This window comes from Musa acuminata, chromosome BXJ1-8 (genome assembly GCF_036884655.1).
Source record: "Musa acuminata AAA Group cultivar baxijiao chromosome BXJ1-8, Cavendish_Baxijiao_AAA, whole genome shotgun sequence".
NCBI classification, from domain to species: Eukaryota; Viridiplantae; Streptophyta; class Magnoliopsida; order Zingiberales; family Musaceae; genus Musa; species Musa acuminata.
The window spans coordinates 12,956,602-12,972,467 of record NC_088334.1 but is presented as its reverse complement, the minus strand read 5'-3'; the positions used below and the strand labels follow the sequence as shown (position 1 = coordinate 12,972,467).

Sequence of the window (15,866 nt, the reverse complement as noted above, 5' to 3'; positions counted from 1 at the left end):
TGTTTTTTATCGTTTATCGTTTACTGAGGAAAAATAAAAAGAAAAAAAATTCAAGCCTATTTTTAAGTGTCTTTTAGTCTCTGGTCTGTTAACATTACATTAATGAATCATGGATTCAAAATGTTTAAATCTAATTTCACAAAGAGTATTCATGATACTATTATAAATAAATTTAATTTAATTTAATTTCGATGGGAGAACAAATCAGAATATTACAATATTACTTGATATAGATCAATAGTCCATTTTAAGTCTCTTATTTCATGAATAAGACGATTAAATTAGATAGTCAAATAGTTGTAAATCTCATATTCTAATCAATGTTTGACCATCTGGTAGACTGTTTTATGTAATAAAATTTTTCTCATAGTTTTATTTGAAAATATTAAACGGATAAATGTGTTGATTATTCTCCACTATTACAACATCAAATGAGCAGAGAGAGACAGAGAGAGAGAGAGAGAGTCTTCACTTCCCCTCGTGTCCTTCGATCACCGCAGGTAGGAAGAAAGAAGAACTCCCTTCGGATTTCGCACAAAAGTCAACGTTACGCAGCAACGTACCCGATTTGACTTGGGACGCGGTTTAGACCAACGTAAGGATGAAGTTACTTTGACTGATTGATTAAGTCGTCAAGAACGGACGGGCTCAGTTCCTTTGGTACAGCCACCTCTGGTTTCTATGTGCTCAGTTCGTCTTCGTCGTCCCTCTCCCACCATCTCTGACTGTTGACGGGGTTGGAGAAACCCGTTGATATATACATCCATCAGCTCTTGAAGCCCACAACCAGCAGATCTCTTCCCTGTTTGCTCTTCCGCTTTGCTAGTGGAAGAAAAAGAAAGGAAGAGAAGGAGAAGGAGAAGGAAAAGATCCATGAATTGGATCAGCCGAAAGCTGCATCTGTACAATGTGACGATGGGCCTCTACATGCTGGATCGGTGGGAGCGATTTCTCTTCAGTATCCTTTTTCTTGTTCTTCAAGAACATCATCTGTTGCTGCTGCTGCTTCTTCTTCTCGATATACATAATGAAGCTACAATATTGAGAGTATGTAAAGATTCTATTTTGTTTTTTTAATCCTTTCTACGGTTGTGGGCATTCTTAACTCTTATAGACATGCTGATCCTCGTCTTCTTGTGGTTCGTCTGCTACAATGGCTCTCGATCTGCAACCGAGTTTTACGAAAGGTGATATTTCCATCTTTTTTTGTTTCTGTTAGGTTTCATTAAAGATTGTTCTTTTTAGAGTGCGTAGATCCAGTAATCGTTTCAAATTTATTCTGCCATATATTAATGATACAAAGATGTACTTAGTTTCTGCAGCAATTCGAAGCAGACCTTTTATTGTTTCTATAGTCGGTATGTCAGTCTCATTGGAGCCATTTTATTTGACTAATTCATCCTTTATCTCCTAGCAAAAGTCAAGTACTTGCTACACTATGTGTAGTTTGATGGTGTTATCTTCATCTAGTGTTGTATCTGCTGATCGTGTGCATGGAGATTTCACGGAGGATAACCACTTGAAATATATCGTTTTCTTATTTCAGAAAAAGAAATTATCAGCTGAGTCTATATTCCACAATCTGTCTAATGTAGTACCATTGATTCCTTGTTTACTCGAGGAAATTATCGTCAGTAAGTTAGTGACAGCTTTAGATCTTTGAAGTGTATCTCACCAATGTCCTTCTTCTTCTTCTTCTTCGCAGTCATCTCAAGTTTAAATCCTTGGCTGGTGGAGGCTTTCCTGTTGGAGGCAGCACAACATCCTAATTGATGTGTCGTGTATGATCAATGTAGATTTTGATATACTTTTGTACTTATGCACCATATCTGTAATAATATTCATTGAATGGTCTCGAGAATTTTAATGAACTCCAGAGCAGAATATAGTTTGGTAGAATTTGGGCTTTGCTTCTGCTCTCTCTCTCTCTCTCTCTCTCTCTCTCATCAAGATATTTAGCCAGCAATCTTTAGTTGCAGTCTGAAAGTGCTTTGCCTAGGAAATGCAGCTGTGGTCAACTTCTCACCCCTGAGCAGTGTATCTAATTTAATTTAGTGGAACTCCCAAACGGCTGGGAGAAGCTGCCCGAATTAGGAGTGCATGCATTTCCATTTTCTCGCCCCTTACCAGTGTATCTAAACTTGGTCTGTGGAACTTCCTCCAGACCACCAGGATCATCTGCTCTTGATCCATCCAACGGTTCAGAGCTTATACCGATTGCAACCTTCCCACCACTCCTCTCTCTTTTAAGCCTTCGCTTGCCACCTCTCTCCTCAAGAGAAATAGCACTTCTCTCTCGCTCTCTCGCTCTTCTCTTTGTGCTTCTGACAATGGAGGTTGAGAATGGCGTCGGCAACGGCCCGTGCATCAAGGCGGACCCCCTGAATTGGGGAGCCGCGGCCGAGGCGATGACCCGGAGCCATCTCGATGACGTCAAGAGGATGGTGGAAGAGTTCAGGCAGCCGCTGGTGAGACTCGAGGGCGCGACGCTCAACATCTCCCAGGTGGCGGCTGTCGCGATGGCGGCGCACTCGAGTGCGGTGAGGGTGGAGCTGTCGGAGTCTGCGAGGGACAGGGTGAGCGCCAGCAGCGAGTGGGTGATGGACAGCATGACCAAGGGCACCGATAGCTATGGAGTCACCACCGGGTTCGGTGCCACCTGCCACAGGAGGACCAGGGAAGGAGGAGCCCTCCAAAGGGAGCTCATCAGGTGATTTACCGCTTCTCTCTTTCTCTACCTCGTCGGCTTAGGTACCTAAATAAGGAAGGACAAAAAAGGTTGAATAAGGATACTTTGCCGCTACATCGATCGAATTTGGCTACATGTGTTTGGTTCTTCATGCTAGTCGTGAACTTGCATTCAGGCACTTGTGAACGTGAATGCATTCATGGAGCGGCTACATTAACGAGCTAGTTGTGAACTTGCATTCATGGATCGGTCGAGTTCGGTGCTTCGCGCGATGCTTAAGATTCTCCGCATGTGATTGGTTCGAGAATTTTTTATGGTCGTCCGATTCTTCGTGATGCAGGTTCCTCAATGCCGGAATATTCGGCTCCGGGTGGGAGTCCGGCCACACGCTGCCGCCCTCCGCAGCCAGGGCGGCCATGCTCGTCCGCATCAACACCCTCCTCCAGGGCTACTCCGGCATCCGGTTCGAGATCCTCGAGGCCATGGCCAGCCTCCTCAACTCCGGCATCACCCCCTGCATTCCCCTCCGCGGCACCATCACCGCCTCCGGCGACCTCCTTCCCTTGTCTTACATCGCCGCCTTGCTCACCGGCCGCCCCAACGCCAAGGCCTTCTGCCCCGGCGGGGAGACCGTCGACGCCGCGGAGGCCTTCCGCCGCGCCGGCATCCCCCGGGGGTTCTTCGAGCTGCAGCCCAAAGAAGGCCTCGCGCTAGTCAATGGCACCGCCGTCGGCTCCGGCCTCGCCTCGGTCGTCCTGTACGAGGCCAACGTCCTCGCCGTCCTGGCCGAGGTCCTGTCGGCCATCTTTTGCGAGGTGATGCAGGGTAAGCCGGAGTTCACTGACCACCTCACCCACAAGCTGAGGCACCACCCGGGCCAGATCGAGGCCGCCGCCATCATGGAGCACATCCTCGACGGCAGCTCCTACATGAAGATGGCCAAGAACCTCCACGAGCAAGACCCCCTGCAGAAGCCGAAGCAGGACCGCTACGCCCTCCGCACCTCCCCGCAGTGGCTCGGGCCTCAGATCGAAGTCATCCGCTCGGCCACCAAGTCCATCGAGAGGGAAATCAACTCCGTCAACGACAACCCCCTGATCGACGTCTCCAGGAACAAGGCCCTCCATGGCGGCAACTTCCAGGGCACGCCCATCGGTGTCTCCATGGACAACGCCCGCTTGGCCCTCGCCACTATCGGGAAGCTCCTGTTCGCGCAGTTCTCCGAGCTCGACAATGACTTGTACAACAACGGCCTGCCGTCGAACCTCTCCGGCGGGCGAAACCCGAGCTTGGACTACGGCTTCAAGGGCGCCGAGATCGCCATGGCGGCCTACTGCTCCGAGCTCCAGTTCCTCGCCAACCCGGTGACCAACCACGTCCAGAGCGCGGAGCAGCACAACCAGGACGTCAACTCCTTGGGGTTGATCTCTTCGAGGAAGACGGCGGAGGCGGTCGACATCCTGAAGCTCATGTCCGCCACCTACTTGGTCGCCCTCTGCCAAGCCATCGATCTGAGGCACTTGGAGGAGAACCTCAAGAAGGCCGTCACGAACACGGTGAGCCAAGTCGCCAAGAGGGTCCTGACCACCGGCGCCGACGGCGAGCTCCATCCCTCGAGGTTCTGCGAGAAGGAACTCATGACGGTCGTCGACCGAGAGCACGTCTTCAGCTACATCGACGACCCCTGCAGCTCGACCTACAGTCTGATGCCCAAGCTGAGGATGGTCCTCGTGGAGCATGCTTTGAACAACGGCGAGAAGGGGAAGGACGCAGGCACCTCCATTTTCCAAAAGATCGCCGAGTTCGAGGCGGAGCTGAAGGCCGTCCTGCCGAAGGAGGTGGAGGCAGCGAGGGCCGCGGTCGAGAACGGTAGCGCGGCCATCGCCAACAGGATCAGGGAGTGCAGGTCCTACCCGTTGTATCGGTTTGTGAGGGAGGAGCTCGGGACTGCATACCTGACGGGCGAGAAGGTGCGGTCGCCGGGCGAGGAGTTCGACAAGGTGTTTGCGGCCATCAACAAAGGGCAGCTGATCGATCCTCTTCTCGAGTGCTTGAAGGAATGGAATGGCGCTCCACTTCCCATTTGCTGAAAGGGAAGCAGGTTTCGGCAGGGCGAGTGCTTGTGTGTTTCCAGTGACCCAAAGCGCTGCAATAATTGGCGATTTGTGCTTCTTCTTTTCCCTTCACTTCTTCTAATCTATACTGCTGTTTAAATAATTTGAGCAAGCATTCCTGCTTTGAAATGCTGGGGAAGGTGGAGGCGGGGGGACAAATTTTACATCAAAATATTAAATTATTATTAAAAATTAAATATTAATCAGATCGAATTTTTATGTGAAAAATTTAATCCACTTTAAACTTTCATTATCATTAATAATGATAATAGATTTATAATAAATTTTTTTCAGAATAATTAAAAAATCATAATAACATTAAAAATATAGATCTTGACTTATTAATAAAAAGAAAATTTTAAATCTCATCGAGTAATTATAAAAAAAAAAAAAAACTGTAGACGGTGAAGATCGTAGAATTTACTATAATAATTCTTATATAAAATTTGAGTCAATACTGACGAAGTTTAACCGCTTGATGACCGTTCTATCTGCTCTTCTCTCTGTTATATGTTCAGCCACAGTTTCTTTCACCGTTCGCACCTATTGGCGCACCCTTTAGCCATGCATGCCTCCATTATTTCTCATAAGGGAACATTGGGCATGACCATCCAAAGATCTCAGCCTCAACAAAACTTTCGATGACCATTTCTTGATTCTAAGCACATAGAAACGCCTCGATTTAGTATGCTAAAATAATAAAAACTACTGCAATTTAGTATGTCTCAAATTCTAACCTTGGTGATCTTTTACGACTTCAAGTGGAATATAGATAACTTGCGTCCGCAAAAGCAGAATTAAAGGAAATAGAATCATAGTTATCTAGATTTAGTGGTTACTGGATGATTTCAATAATCACCTTAATCATGATCTAGTATGATCTAGTAATAATAGGATGATTTCAATAACTATCACAATCATGATTTAGTAGTTATAGGATGGTTACAACTAGGTCCTATAAATAGGATCATACTTCGTTTGGTATCTTGTAAGTATTCTTGTCAATTCTTCTATTTTTAAATACTACATCAGTTTTTTTGAATCGAATGGATTTTTTACTTTCATCGTAGTATTCTATTTTTTCCTTACTCCTTCATTCCCAACATTTGTAATATCAGAGCCTAGTTTCAATCTGACTGGACATTTTTTTCTTACTCCTCCATTCCAAATATTTGTAGTATCAGAGCCTAGTTTCAATCTGAACTGGGCATTATAACTTTCAATGATAATTCCATGTCTCAACCCCTTATCCCCATCTTCTCGGATAAATGCTATGAATTTTGGAGTATCAAAATGAAGACTCTATTCAAGTCTCAAGATCTTTGGGACTTAATAAAGAATGAATATGCAGATCCAGATGACGAAATCAGGTTGAGGGAGAATAGAAAGAAGGACTCAAAGGCATTATTCTTTATTCAACAAGCTGTACATAAGATGATTTTCTCAAAAATTGTAACAACGACAACCTTCAAGCAAGCTTGGTTGATACTTCAAAATGAATTTCAAGACTCATCAAGGGTGATTACGATAAAACTTCAAATCCTCTACCGTGAGTTTAAAATTTTGTTCATGAAAAGCAATGAATCGGTACAAGATTTTCTTTCTCGAGCGACTGAAATTATTAGTCAAATGAAATCTTATGGTGAACATCTTCCTGATCATATAATTGTTGCAAAAGTTTTGAGAAGTTTAACTCCGAAATTTGATTATATTGTTGCCACAATTGAGGAGTCAAAAGATTTATCTACTTATTCATTTGATGAACTAATGAGTTCCTTGCAAGCACATGAAGTAAGGTTGAACAGGTCACTTAAAAAAGGTGAAGAAAAAGCATTTCAAGTTAAGGGAGAGTCTTCTACTTCAAAAGAAGATAAAAAATCAGCAGGAAGAGGACATGGCAGAGGAGAATTTCATAGTAGAGGAAATGGAAGAGGAAAAGGACACTTTGATGGGCATGATGAACAAAGGCAATCAAATTATGATAAAAAATATTACAAGAGTGGAATTCAATGTCACTATTGTAAAAAATTTGATTCTTGGAAAAGAGAAAAACAAGCGAGTTATGTGGAGGAAAATGAAGAAAATAGTAAGTTATTTATGACTCATTCATAAGTTCATGATATCTCAAATGATATTTGGTTTCTAGATAATGAATGTTCTAATCATATATCAGGTATAAAATCAATATTTAGAGATATTGATAAAACTCACAAGTTGAAAGTTAGACTTGGAGATAGCAAGTAAATCCAAGTAGAAGGGAAATGAACAATTAAGGTAAAGACAAATCAAGGGAAGGTAAAATACCTTGATAATATTTTTTTTGTTTCTATTTTATCACATAACTTGTTGAGTGTTGGACAATTGATAGATGATGGATATTCAGTAATATTTGATAATGGTTCATACACTATTAGAGATAAAAAATCTGATTTGATTATAGTAAATGTTTGCATGACACAAAACAAGATGTTTCCACTTGATGTGTCAAATATTGAAAGGCATGCGCTCATCACAACTCAAAAGAATAAATCTATGACATTTAAGATATGGACACCTTAACATTAAGGGTTTAAGATTGTTAAGTCAAAAAGGAATGATATTTGATTGCCCAAGATTAATACACTTGATGTATGTGAAATATATATTTATGGCAAACAAAGTAAAAATTATTTTCTATTAGAAAAGTACGGAGAGCATCTAATTGTCTTGAATTAATTCATGCTGACTTATGTGGACCTATGAATATAAAATCATTCGGTGAAAGTCAATATTTTTTATTGTTTATGGATGATTATAGTCGCATGAGTTGGGTATATTTTCTGAAATTGAAATATGAAACATTTGATAATTTTTGAAAGTTTAAGGCACTTGTAGAAAGGCAAAGTGGCAGATATATAAAGACACTTCGGACAAATAAAGGTGGTGAATTTTTATCTAATGAGTTTAATTCTTTTTATGAAGAAAATAGTATTCATAGAGAATTGACAGCACCATATACACCAGAGCAAAATGGTGTAGCTGAGCGTAAGAATCGGACTGTTGTTGAAATGACAAGAAGTTTGCTTAAAGGAAAACATCTTCTAAATCAGTTTTGGGCAGAAGTAGTTGCAACAGTAGTTTATTTGTTGAATATTTCACCAACAAAGGTTGTTATGAATCAAACTCCTTTTGAGGCTTGGTATAGTATGAAACCAAGTATTAGACATCTAAGAATTTTTTGTTGTATTGCTTATGCTTTGGTGAATTTACAAAATCATCATAAGCTTGATAAAAAATCTAAAAAATATATTTTAATTGGTTATTCTTTACAATCGAAAGCATATCGATTATATAACCCTGTTAGTGGCAAAGTTATTATTAACAAAAATGTTATGTTTGATAAAAGGGCAAGTTGGAATTGGGAGACCAATAAAGGTGGAACACAAATGCAGATTCTAATAGAACTAGACACTCCGCAGAATCAAATGACAGATCCTGCTCCAACAAGTTCACTGTCATCCTCATCCAATAGTAGTTCAAATTCTGATTCCTCATATGAAACCCCTCCAAGAAATTTCAGACCACTGATAGAAATTTATAACTCAATATTTGCTTTGTTTATTTCAGATCCAACAACTTTTGAGGAAGCAGTTAAAAAGGAGGAATGAAGAAAAGCAATGAAGGAGGAAATCAACTCAATTGAGAAGAATGAAACTTGGGAGCTAATGGATCTACCGAAAGAAAAGAAACCTATTGGATTAAAATGGGTATTCAAAACAAAGTTTAAATGTAAATTATTTGGTTTCACCGATAGTGATTGGGCAGGAGATTTAGATGATCGAAAGAGTACTTCAGGCAATGTTTTTAGCCTCGGATCGAGAGCTATATCTTGGAGTTTTAAAAAGCAAGCAACAACTGCGTTATCGACATCGGAAGCAGAATTTGTAGTCGCAACATCAGCAGCTTGTCAAGTAATATGGCTTAGAAGACTTCTTGAAGATCTTCATTAAGAATAAAAAGAAGCAATGGAAATATTTTGTGACAATAAAGCCACAATTGCAATGACGAAGAATCCAACGTTTTGTAGAAGAACGAAGCATATAGAGATACGCTATCATTTCATCCGAGATCTTATAGCAAGTGGAGCTATAACAATGAAGTATTGTGGAACAAATGAACATGTTACGGATATCTTCACCAAGTCGCTTCCAATTCAAAAGCATGTTTATTTTATGTTGTAAATCGGTGTATGCAACTATGAATCAAGGGGGAGTGTTGAGATTTGATTCATAGTTATCTATCTAGATAGTTATCATGATTTAGTGGTTACAGGATGATTTCAACAACCATCTCAATCATGATCTAGTAGTTATAGGGTGGTTACAACTAGGTCCTATAAATAGGACTATAGTTCATGAAGCAAAGATATAGAGAGTGTGTGCATTTGGTATCTTGTAAGTGTTCTTGACAATCCTTATGTTTTTAAATACTATATCAGTTTTCTTGAATCGAAAGGATTCTTTTACTTACATCATAGTATTCTGTTTTTTTCCTTGCTCCTCCATCCCCGCCATGTAGAACTTCGGTGGTTGTGCGGTATCTTTGCTTGACTTCTATGAAGCCCGAAGTCACCAGCCAAAAATTTTTTTCGAGCCTTCTTGATTAGTATTCAAAATAAATCATCGTTTCGAATTCTATAATTTATATAAATTTTTTTTATATAATATTTTTATCTTTATCATACTAATTATTTTTAATTAAAAAATCTTAGCATGTCAACGGTGAAGAAAAATGAATGAAGGGATGCTCTTATTCACCTAAGTAAGAATATGTTCCTACCAAGTTAAGATGAAAAAATTATCTAGTCATCACATCTGATGGCCCACTAATTTTTGAATGGAATCATCATCTCTATCTTTGGTAAGATATATAATTATATATGATTATTCATTCATATATTCAAAAAAAATATTATGATAAAATATCATGATAGATCATGTTAGGTGTTTGATTTGCACGACTATGATTGTATTTAAGAACATATTTATAATTTTAATAACAGTTAAAAAAATAATTTGAGTGAATATGTATTTATAGAATGCTCAGAGTGTTTGATAAGCATTAGATGAAAACTATATTTTAAATATGTATTAACATAAGAATTATTTAGTAAAATTATATTTTAAAAATCTATTATATTATTTATGATAAATTTACCTTTCTAATATTTTTAATATTTATTCAAAAAAATAATTTTTTATTTAAATTAATATGTAAATAAAATAAACAAATGTATGTAATATTATAAAATATTCATATGACATAAATATATAATAAATAAAAATATAATCATATAAATAAATATAAATTAATCTTTATCACTAAATAATTATATTGGTTTATCACTAAATATTTTAAAAATCTTATAAAGAGTACTTTTAAAATTTTAAAAATTATATTAACATCCTACGAATGTTGAATTAGTAATGTTACTCCAAGGCAGCATAAGCATTTGAGCATTTCCAATGGTTTAAATAAATATTAACAAACATCAATTTATATTTAAAATGTGCATTGGGCCCCAATCTAATTGACTTAATTTAGATAGGACTTAAACTAACCAAATCAACCTTCTTATAGTGATAGATTTGAATTTAATCACTTTAAATTAAGTCAAAAGGTTTAAATCGATCAAAACAATTTAGAATCATCCTGGCGTAGGGAACTCGACTAAGTTGTACAGTGCTAGTCAAGACTAGACTAGCTCATGTGAACCCTCAACTTGTCATATATGTCGCACATGTCTTTCCTAAGTAACAGGCTAAGCTGAATTGACAGAGAGGCGATAATTTGAGCTTGTGTTTGAGTTGTCAGTTGGATTCAATTTTACCATAAGGATTAGCTGGGCTTAGTCGTTGAGATAGGTCATATTATGTCTTGGGTTAAGTTATGTTAAGTTATGGTTAGCTATATGAGTTAAGTTATACTTGATTATATGGGTTATATTATGTCTAATCATATAGATTAACCTATATCTTGCAAGACAAGATGAACCGACCCGATCGAACATATCAACTAAACTCATGTTAGACCTGACCACTCATATGAAATTAGATATCCATTCTTTTAGAAATACTTTAAAATATTTATAGAATAAGAATTAAACTTGAATGAATTATCAAAATAAAAATTTGTTAAAACTTTCAAAATTATAATATTAATTCATTAAAATAGACTTTTAAATAATTAAATTTAAAACTATTTTTTCATAAATTAATAATCCAATAAATTCATGATCCCAAATTGATAGCTAATCAAATTGTAGAAATTCATATATAATTATTTGAAATAATAATATACCTAATCAAATAAATTAGAATTATTATTTTAGTAGAGTTTTTGTAAAATTCATCTAACTTAAATAAATAGTTATTTTAGCATCAAAATTCAACGATCATTATTTATTAGTCATAAATTTTTAAAATTAAAACATTATTATGCATCATAAATTTTTAACATCAAATATTTCAAAATATAAATAAAAATTCTAGAAGAAAATATAGAAGATTCTATCTCTCCTCTAAACACAATTATTATTGGTATCCTTTCCTCAATCCTCTCGCTACCAACTTAAGGGAGAACGATCCCATTTGTATAGTAGAAGATAAGCTGATCAGTAAGAATAATCTAATTATCATTTTTAATTTATTTTTACAAACAAAAATAAAATCAAAATATTTACTTCCTAAAAGTCACATCAATCATTAGAAAATTAATTAATTATTTTTGAATTATTAAATTATTTAATTGATTGACTAAATTTTTAACTTGTTTGCATCATTAATGAAATCAATTTTAATTATTTTTTAAACCATATTGCACAAAAAAATCAAATAAAAGTAACACATCAATTAAGATAATTTTATTTATGGTAGTGGGAGAAAATGTCTGGTCAGTACAATCGATGCTGCTGCTTTTGTTTGTGTGGGAGGATGGATATTGCTGTGGCCTTTAGGATGGTGTGTTGTTTGTGAAGATGAGGTTGGAGGAGGAGGAGGAGGAGGTGGTGGTAATGGTGGTGGTGGTGGTGGTGGTGTTGGTGTGGGGGGATTTTTTTATGACTGATCAAGCAATACTATCTGAAAACTAACAATTGTAGTTGTTGGCATGGAGCAAACTGGCTACTGAAATCATGTGTGTTGTAATGTGTAGTTTTTGTTTGAATCATTAACACTTCAGTTGGTTTAAGATTTGGCAATTCTGATGGGCATTTGTACCACTTCAGCCCTTGAGACTTGAGTATCTTCAAACAAGAGAAGGCATCTTCCACAGATTTGTTGCAGGCAAATCATATCTATTCCTCTTCCTCCCCTCTATGTGGGCAGCAAGGCAAACCAACCAATCTCCCAACTTGCAGAAGCAAAGATTCAAATGTGGCTTGAAAGTTAAACCAGTAAGAGAATAAGCATTGGTTCTTCCTTGGACTAACCATTCAAAACATACATGCTTTGATTCATTCTCTCTCTCTCTCCAATCTGGAACTTTTGGTTGGTGCCAACACACTTTACAGCAGCCTGCTGTTCCTTATCCCTATAATCTTCATCCTCCAGCATATGCTGGTTTGATTGTCATCAAGAATCCGAAAGATCAGCATATCTCCTTGATTAGCAACACCAAGACCAAATGAATAGCAATCTTCTTAAGCTCACTAGAAGTTGAATGGCAGAAGGACCAAGTAAGATTCTCGACATAGAACACCGATATGATGGAGCAGATACATAGAGCAGAAAAGCTTACATTGCAAACAAGATCCAGAGAGGAACATGCTTTCCTTAGGAGTCTTGACTTGGCACACTTAACCGCAACAACAACATTGGATAAGACCTGGAACCCTAAATTTTGCACTACATACATAAAAGAGAAATTGGAGCAATAAACATATTGCTGAATGCTCCTCCACAACAGCTAACATGAGTTAGGAAGTATCTAGTAGCTAATTGCACGCTTCATTAGCTTGCTTGAACTGCTCTGCCTGTGAAGCAGCAGAAGACTCCGATACAAGCGCCTCTAAGACCAAACTCTTGATCTCCCAAGCACTGTAAGGGAAACCAGGTCTAGAGTAGGCATTGAGGAGTGCAGCGCTTGACTGCTTCACTAATTTGGAGAAGGCGCTGCCACCAATGTCATCAGTCCTCTGTGTAGCCTCCAACAGAGTTAAGCCTGGCTCATACCGCTCCAGCAACCTCGATCCAAATACCTTTGAAACAGATGAATCATGAGGAATCGTGTTAGGCCATGGCTCCCTTCCACTGCTCCAGAACCTACAAATAGCCACAAAAGTAGTTGATCTTGACAGCATGAACCAGTGTGAATGCCAAGAATGATTGTGTCAACGATAGATTATCAAAGATTTCTCCAGTCATTTTCTCAAAAATAAAATCTGAAAACAAGAAATACGACCTATGGTTATACGGTTCCCTATTATTTTGTTGGAGTATTTTCCAAGGCTGGTATCGGCTTGTGATCGATCCTCAATATATCGTAGCTTTCAGAGCATCGTCAACCAAATCTCGTACAAGAGACAAAATCAGAAAAATCAGAAACTTGATCATGAATAGTAGCCTTTGATGTCCGAGCTGCAACACTTGTTTCCTCCACGGACAGAAATACTACACAGATATTTGATGACCTATGTACTTTATAGAGATTTGTAAAGCCTTAAACCAATTTCTAATTTGAACGGGAATAAGATATAGTCTCATACCCTCTATGATTACGTATGAAATTTTCACTCAGCGTCACAAAACAGCAAGTTCTCCAGCTCAACCATAGAAGCAGATACCTGTTCTTACCGAACTCGACATGTCTGACTGCGAAATAAATGGCAATAGTATCTATTGTGGAACTAAAGCTGGTTATCCTTGGGTCATTTAGCAGAAACTGATGGACAAAGAGCTGCAATTTTATGTTAATCCTTCACCGGTCTATAACAGAGATCAAGTTCACAGCCAGTATACATTCTAGAATGTATCAAGCAACTAAAAGATGGCACACAGTATACCATGGGTGTTGGCCGAATACATTCCTACAAGAAATCTAGTGTCTGGTGTAGCAATTTAATGGAATGTTGCCAACATGAGTTTGCAGCTTTCGATGTGGGTCAGCATCTTTGAGGAAAAACAGATGGATTATCGCCGGTAAATGTGTCGATTATCACTATACAGACAGCAAGTCCCCACAAAATATAGATTGAATCCATGATCTTTTCTTTGATGAAGCAGAACATAAAACATGCCGATGAAATGAGAAGTACAAAGACTATCAACTGGGTTTCCTCAAGTTTAAATATAACAGTTTTGAGAGGATAAGAGAAACTAGAGAAGCAGAAGCCAAAGTGACCTAATGAACCACTCTTTTAGCTGATCCTTTAAACCATCCCCTTTTGTACAAAAAGTGAATAGAGAAGTGGCCTTATATTCTTTCTCCTCAAATTTTCTCTTCTCTTATCACACTTCTTTTCTTCCATAATGTCAATCGCCAAACATAGTGACAAATACAACCCTTCATCTCCATCTTTGGCTTTGGTGATTTTTCCCTCACATTCATGCCATTCTTCTCATTCTACCTCTGTGGCAAGTCCCCGGGAGAAACTTTTGATCCCCAAGCAACTTGCCCCTTAGTCCACTTCACAATCTTTGATTATTCCGGTACAACCAAAACATCAAGCTTCGAAAGAAAGAAAAGAGGGGCAACGAACAAATAAAATAGTACATGTCAATGACCTCAAGAACAAAGCTAATCACAGAGTACTCTTTTTTGTTTCTGGAAATAATCAAATAGCTAGAGAAGTAAATATTTGGTCTTACTGGGGAGTACATCTTCCGGTGGTTCTGATGTACAGATAACCAGGCATTCTCATGTCGGGTGTCCGACCGTGAACTTCTTTTCCACCAGAGGCGGCCGCAGCGCCCGAGCCTCCATCCACGAGAAGAGAGCAGGCCACCAAACACAGAACCAGCATCCCCATCTCCGGCTCTCTCTCTCACAAGCTCTCTCCCTCACTGCTTCCAAACCTCAAGTGCAGCGGCACACATACACACGCACACGCTCTCTCTCTCTCTCTCTCTCTCTCTCTCTCCTCGTTTGAAATATGCTCTATTCTTTCAACGTAAATATATCTTGTAGTTAGATTGACGAGAATGCCCCCATGCAGAAGCCCGATTGGCTTCATCTGCCCATTTCAAATCTCCTGCTGGATCTGATGTTGGGCGGATGATGGACATGATTGGATCTATGAGAAGATGGCAAGAAAAATATTATCGCTAACCATTCCAACAGCAGATCTGTGACTCTCTCTTTTCAGTGTCAGTGTGTGAAGCCAATCCACATGATCATTGGTCTTCAAAAGGATTAGTGATTAATGTATATGAATTGATTACGAGTCACAGAACAGATTGACAGATCAACAGAGGCTCTTATGATACTTTTAGATATCTTGTGATGGTAGTAAATATTCCTGACATTTTTGTCAGGGCAAGGACACCAAGGTGGACCTGAACGCGACCACTTCAGTGAGGCATTCGATGAGCTCATGCTCGAGATGTGAGTACCTCATGCAAGCTGACTTGAATGGCAAAAAAATTAAAGGTCAACATGGATTAATTATATATAATGAATAATGCTTGCATGAATAAATTAAGTGATGATGATAATAATTACGATGATAAAATCTTTAGCACAAACTTGGGTATGTAAAGCCTAAGCATTCATCTCCAAAACTTGTTACATTTTGAAGACCAACTCATGTTAACTCCCAGTCTTGTCAAATGCTTTCTGCCTTACTGTTACCGAGTCATTATTCTACATATACACCCATCCCTTCAAGTAAGGGAAAAAAAAGATAATAATAAGGACACAATTCATCTGCCAACACTCCACTTCTGTCCAATGCAACTCAATTGTCTTCACATGTCTTCACTGGCGAATGATACAAAATAGTAAAAAGTATGATATGTAATTCTATCACTTGGTATGTGCGGTATATATCGATCCGATAATATATTAGTACGTGAACCATCTGTTAT

General features: G+C 38.6%; 3 protein-coding genes across 3 annotated transcripts; 2 read left to right on the top strand and 1 right to left on the bottom strand.

The window, feature by feature from the left end:
* The first annotated feature begins 738 nt into the window (after positions 1–738).
* LOC103994972 (uncharacterized) lies at positions 739–1,191 on the top strand. Its single transcript, XM_009415449.3, has 2 exons — positions 739–958; positions 1,115–1,191. Exons 1-2 carry the CDS (start codon positions 874–876, stop codon positions 1,189–1,191), a joined length of 162 nt encoding a protein of 53 aa, XP_009413724.1. The 5' UTR covers positions 739–873.
* An 865-nt stretch (positions 1,192–2,056) lies between these two features.
* Positions 2,057–4,896, top strand: LOC135587582 (phenylalanine ammonia-lyase-like). The gene is made up of 2 exons (XM_065079158.1): positions 2,057–2,710; positions 3,030–4,896. The coding sequence occupies exons 1-2, from the start codon at positions 2,331–2,333 to the stop codon at positions 4,777–4,779; spliced, it is 2,130 nt and encodes a 709-aa protein (XP_064935230.1). The 5' UTR covers positions 2,057–2,330; the 3' UTR covers positions 4,780–4,896.
* Positions 4,897–12,545: 7,649 nt separating this feature from the next.
* On the bottom strand, positions 12,546–14,918 carry LOC135587581 (uncharacterized). The gene is made up of 2 exons (XM_065079157.1): positions 14,649–14,918; positions 12,546–13,103 (listed from the first exon to the last, which is right to left on the bottom strand). The coding sequence occupies exons 1-2, from the start codon at positions 14,807–14,809 to the stop codon at positions 12,776–12,778; spliced, it is 489 nt and encodes a 162-aa protein (XP_064935229.1). The 5' UTR covers positions 14,810–14,918; the 3' UTR covers positions 12,546–12,775.
* Positions 14,919–15,866: the final 948 nt, after the last annotated feature.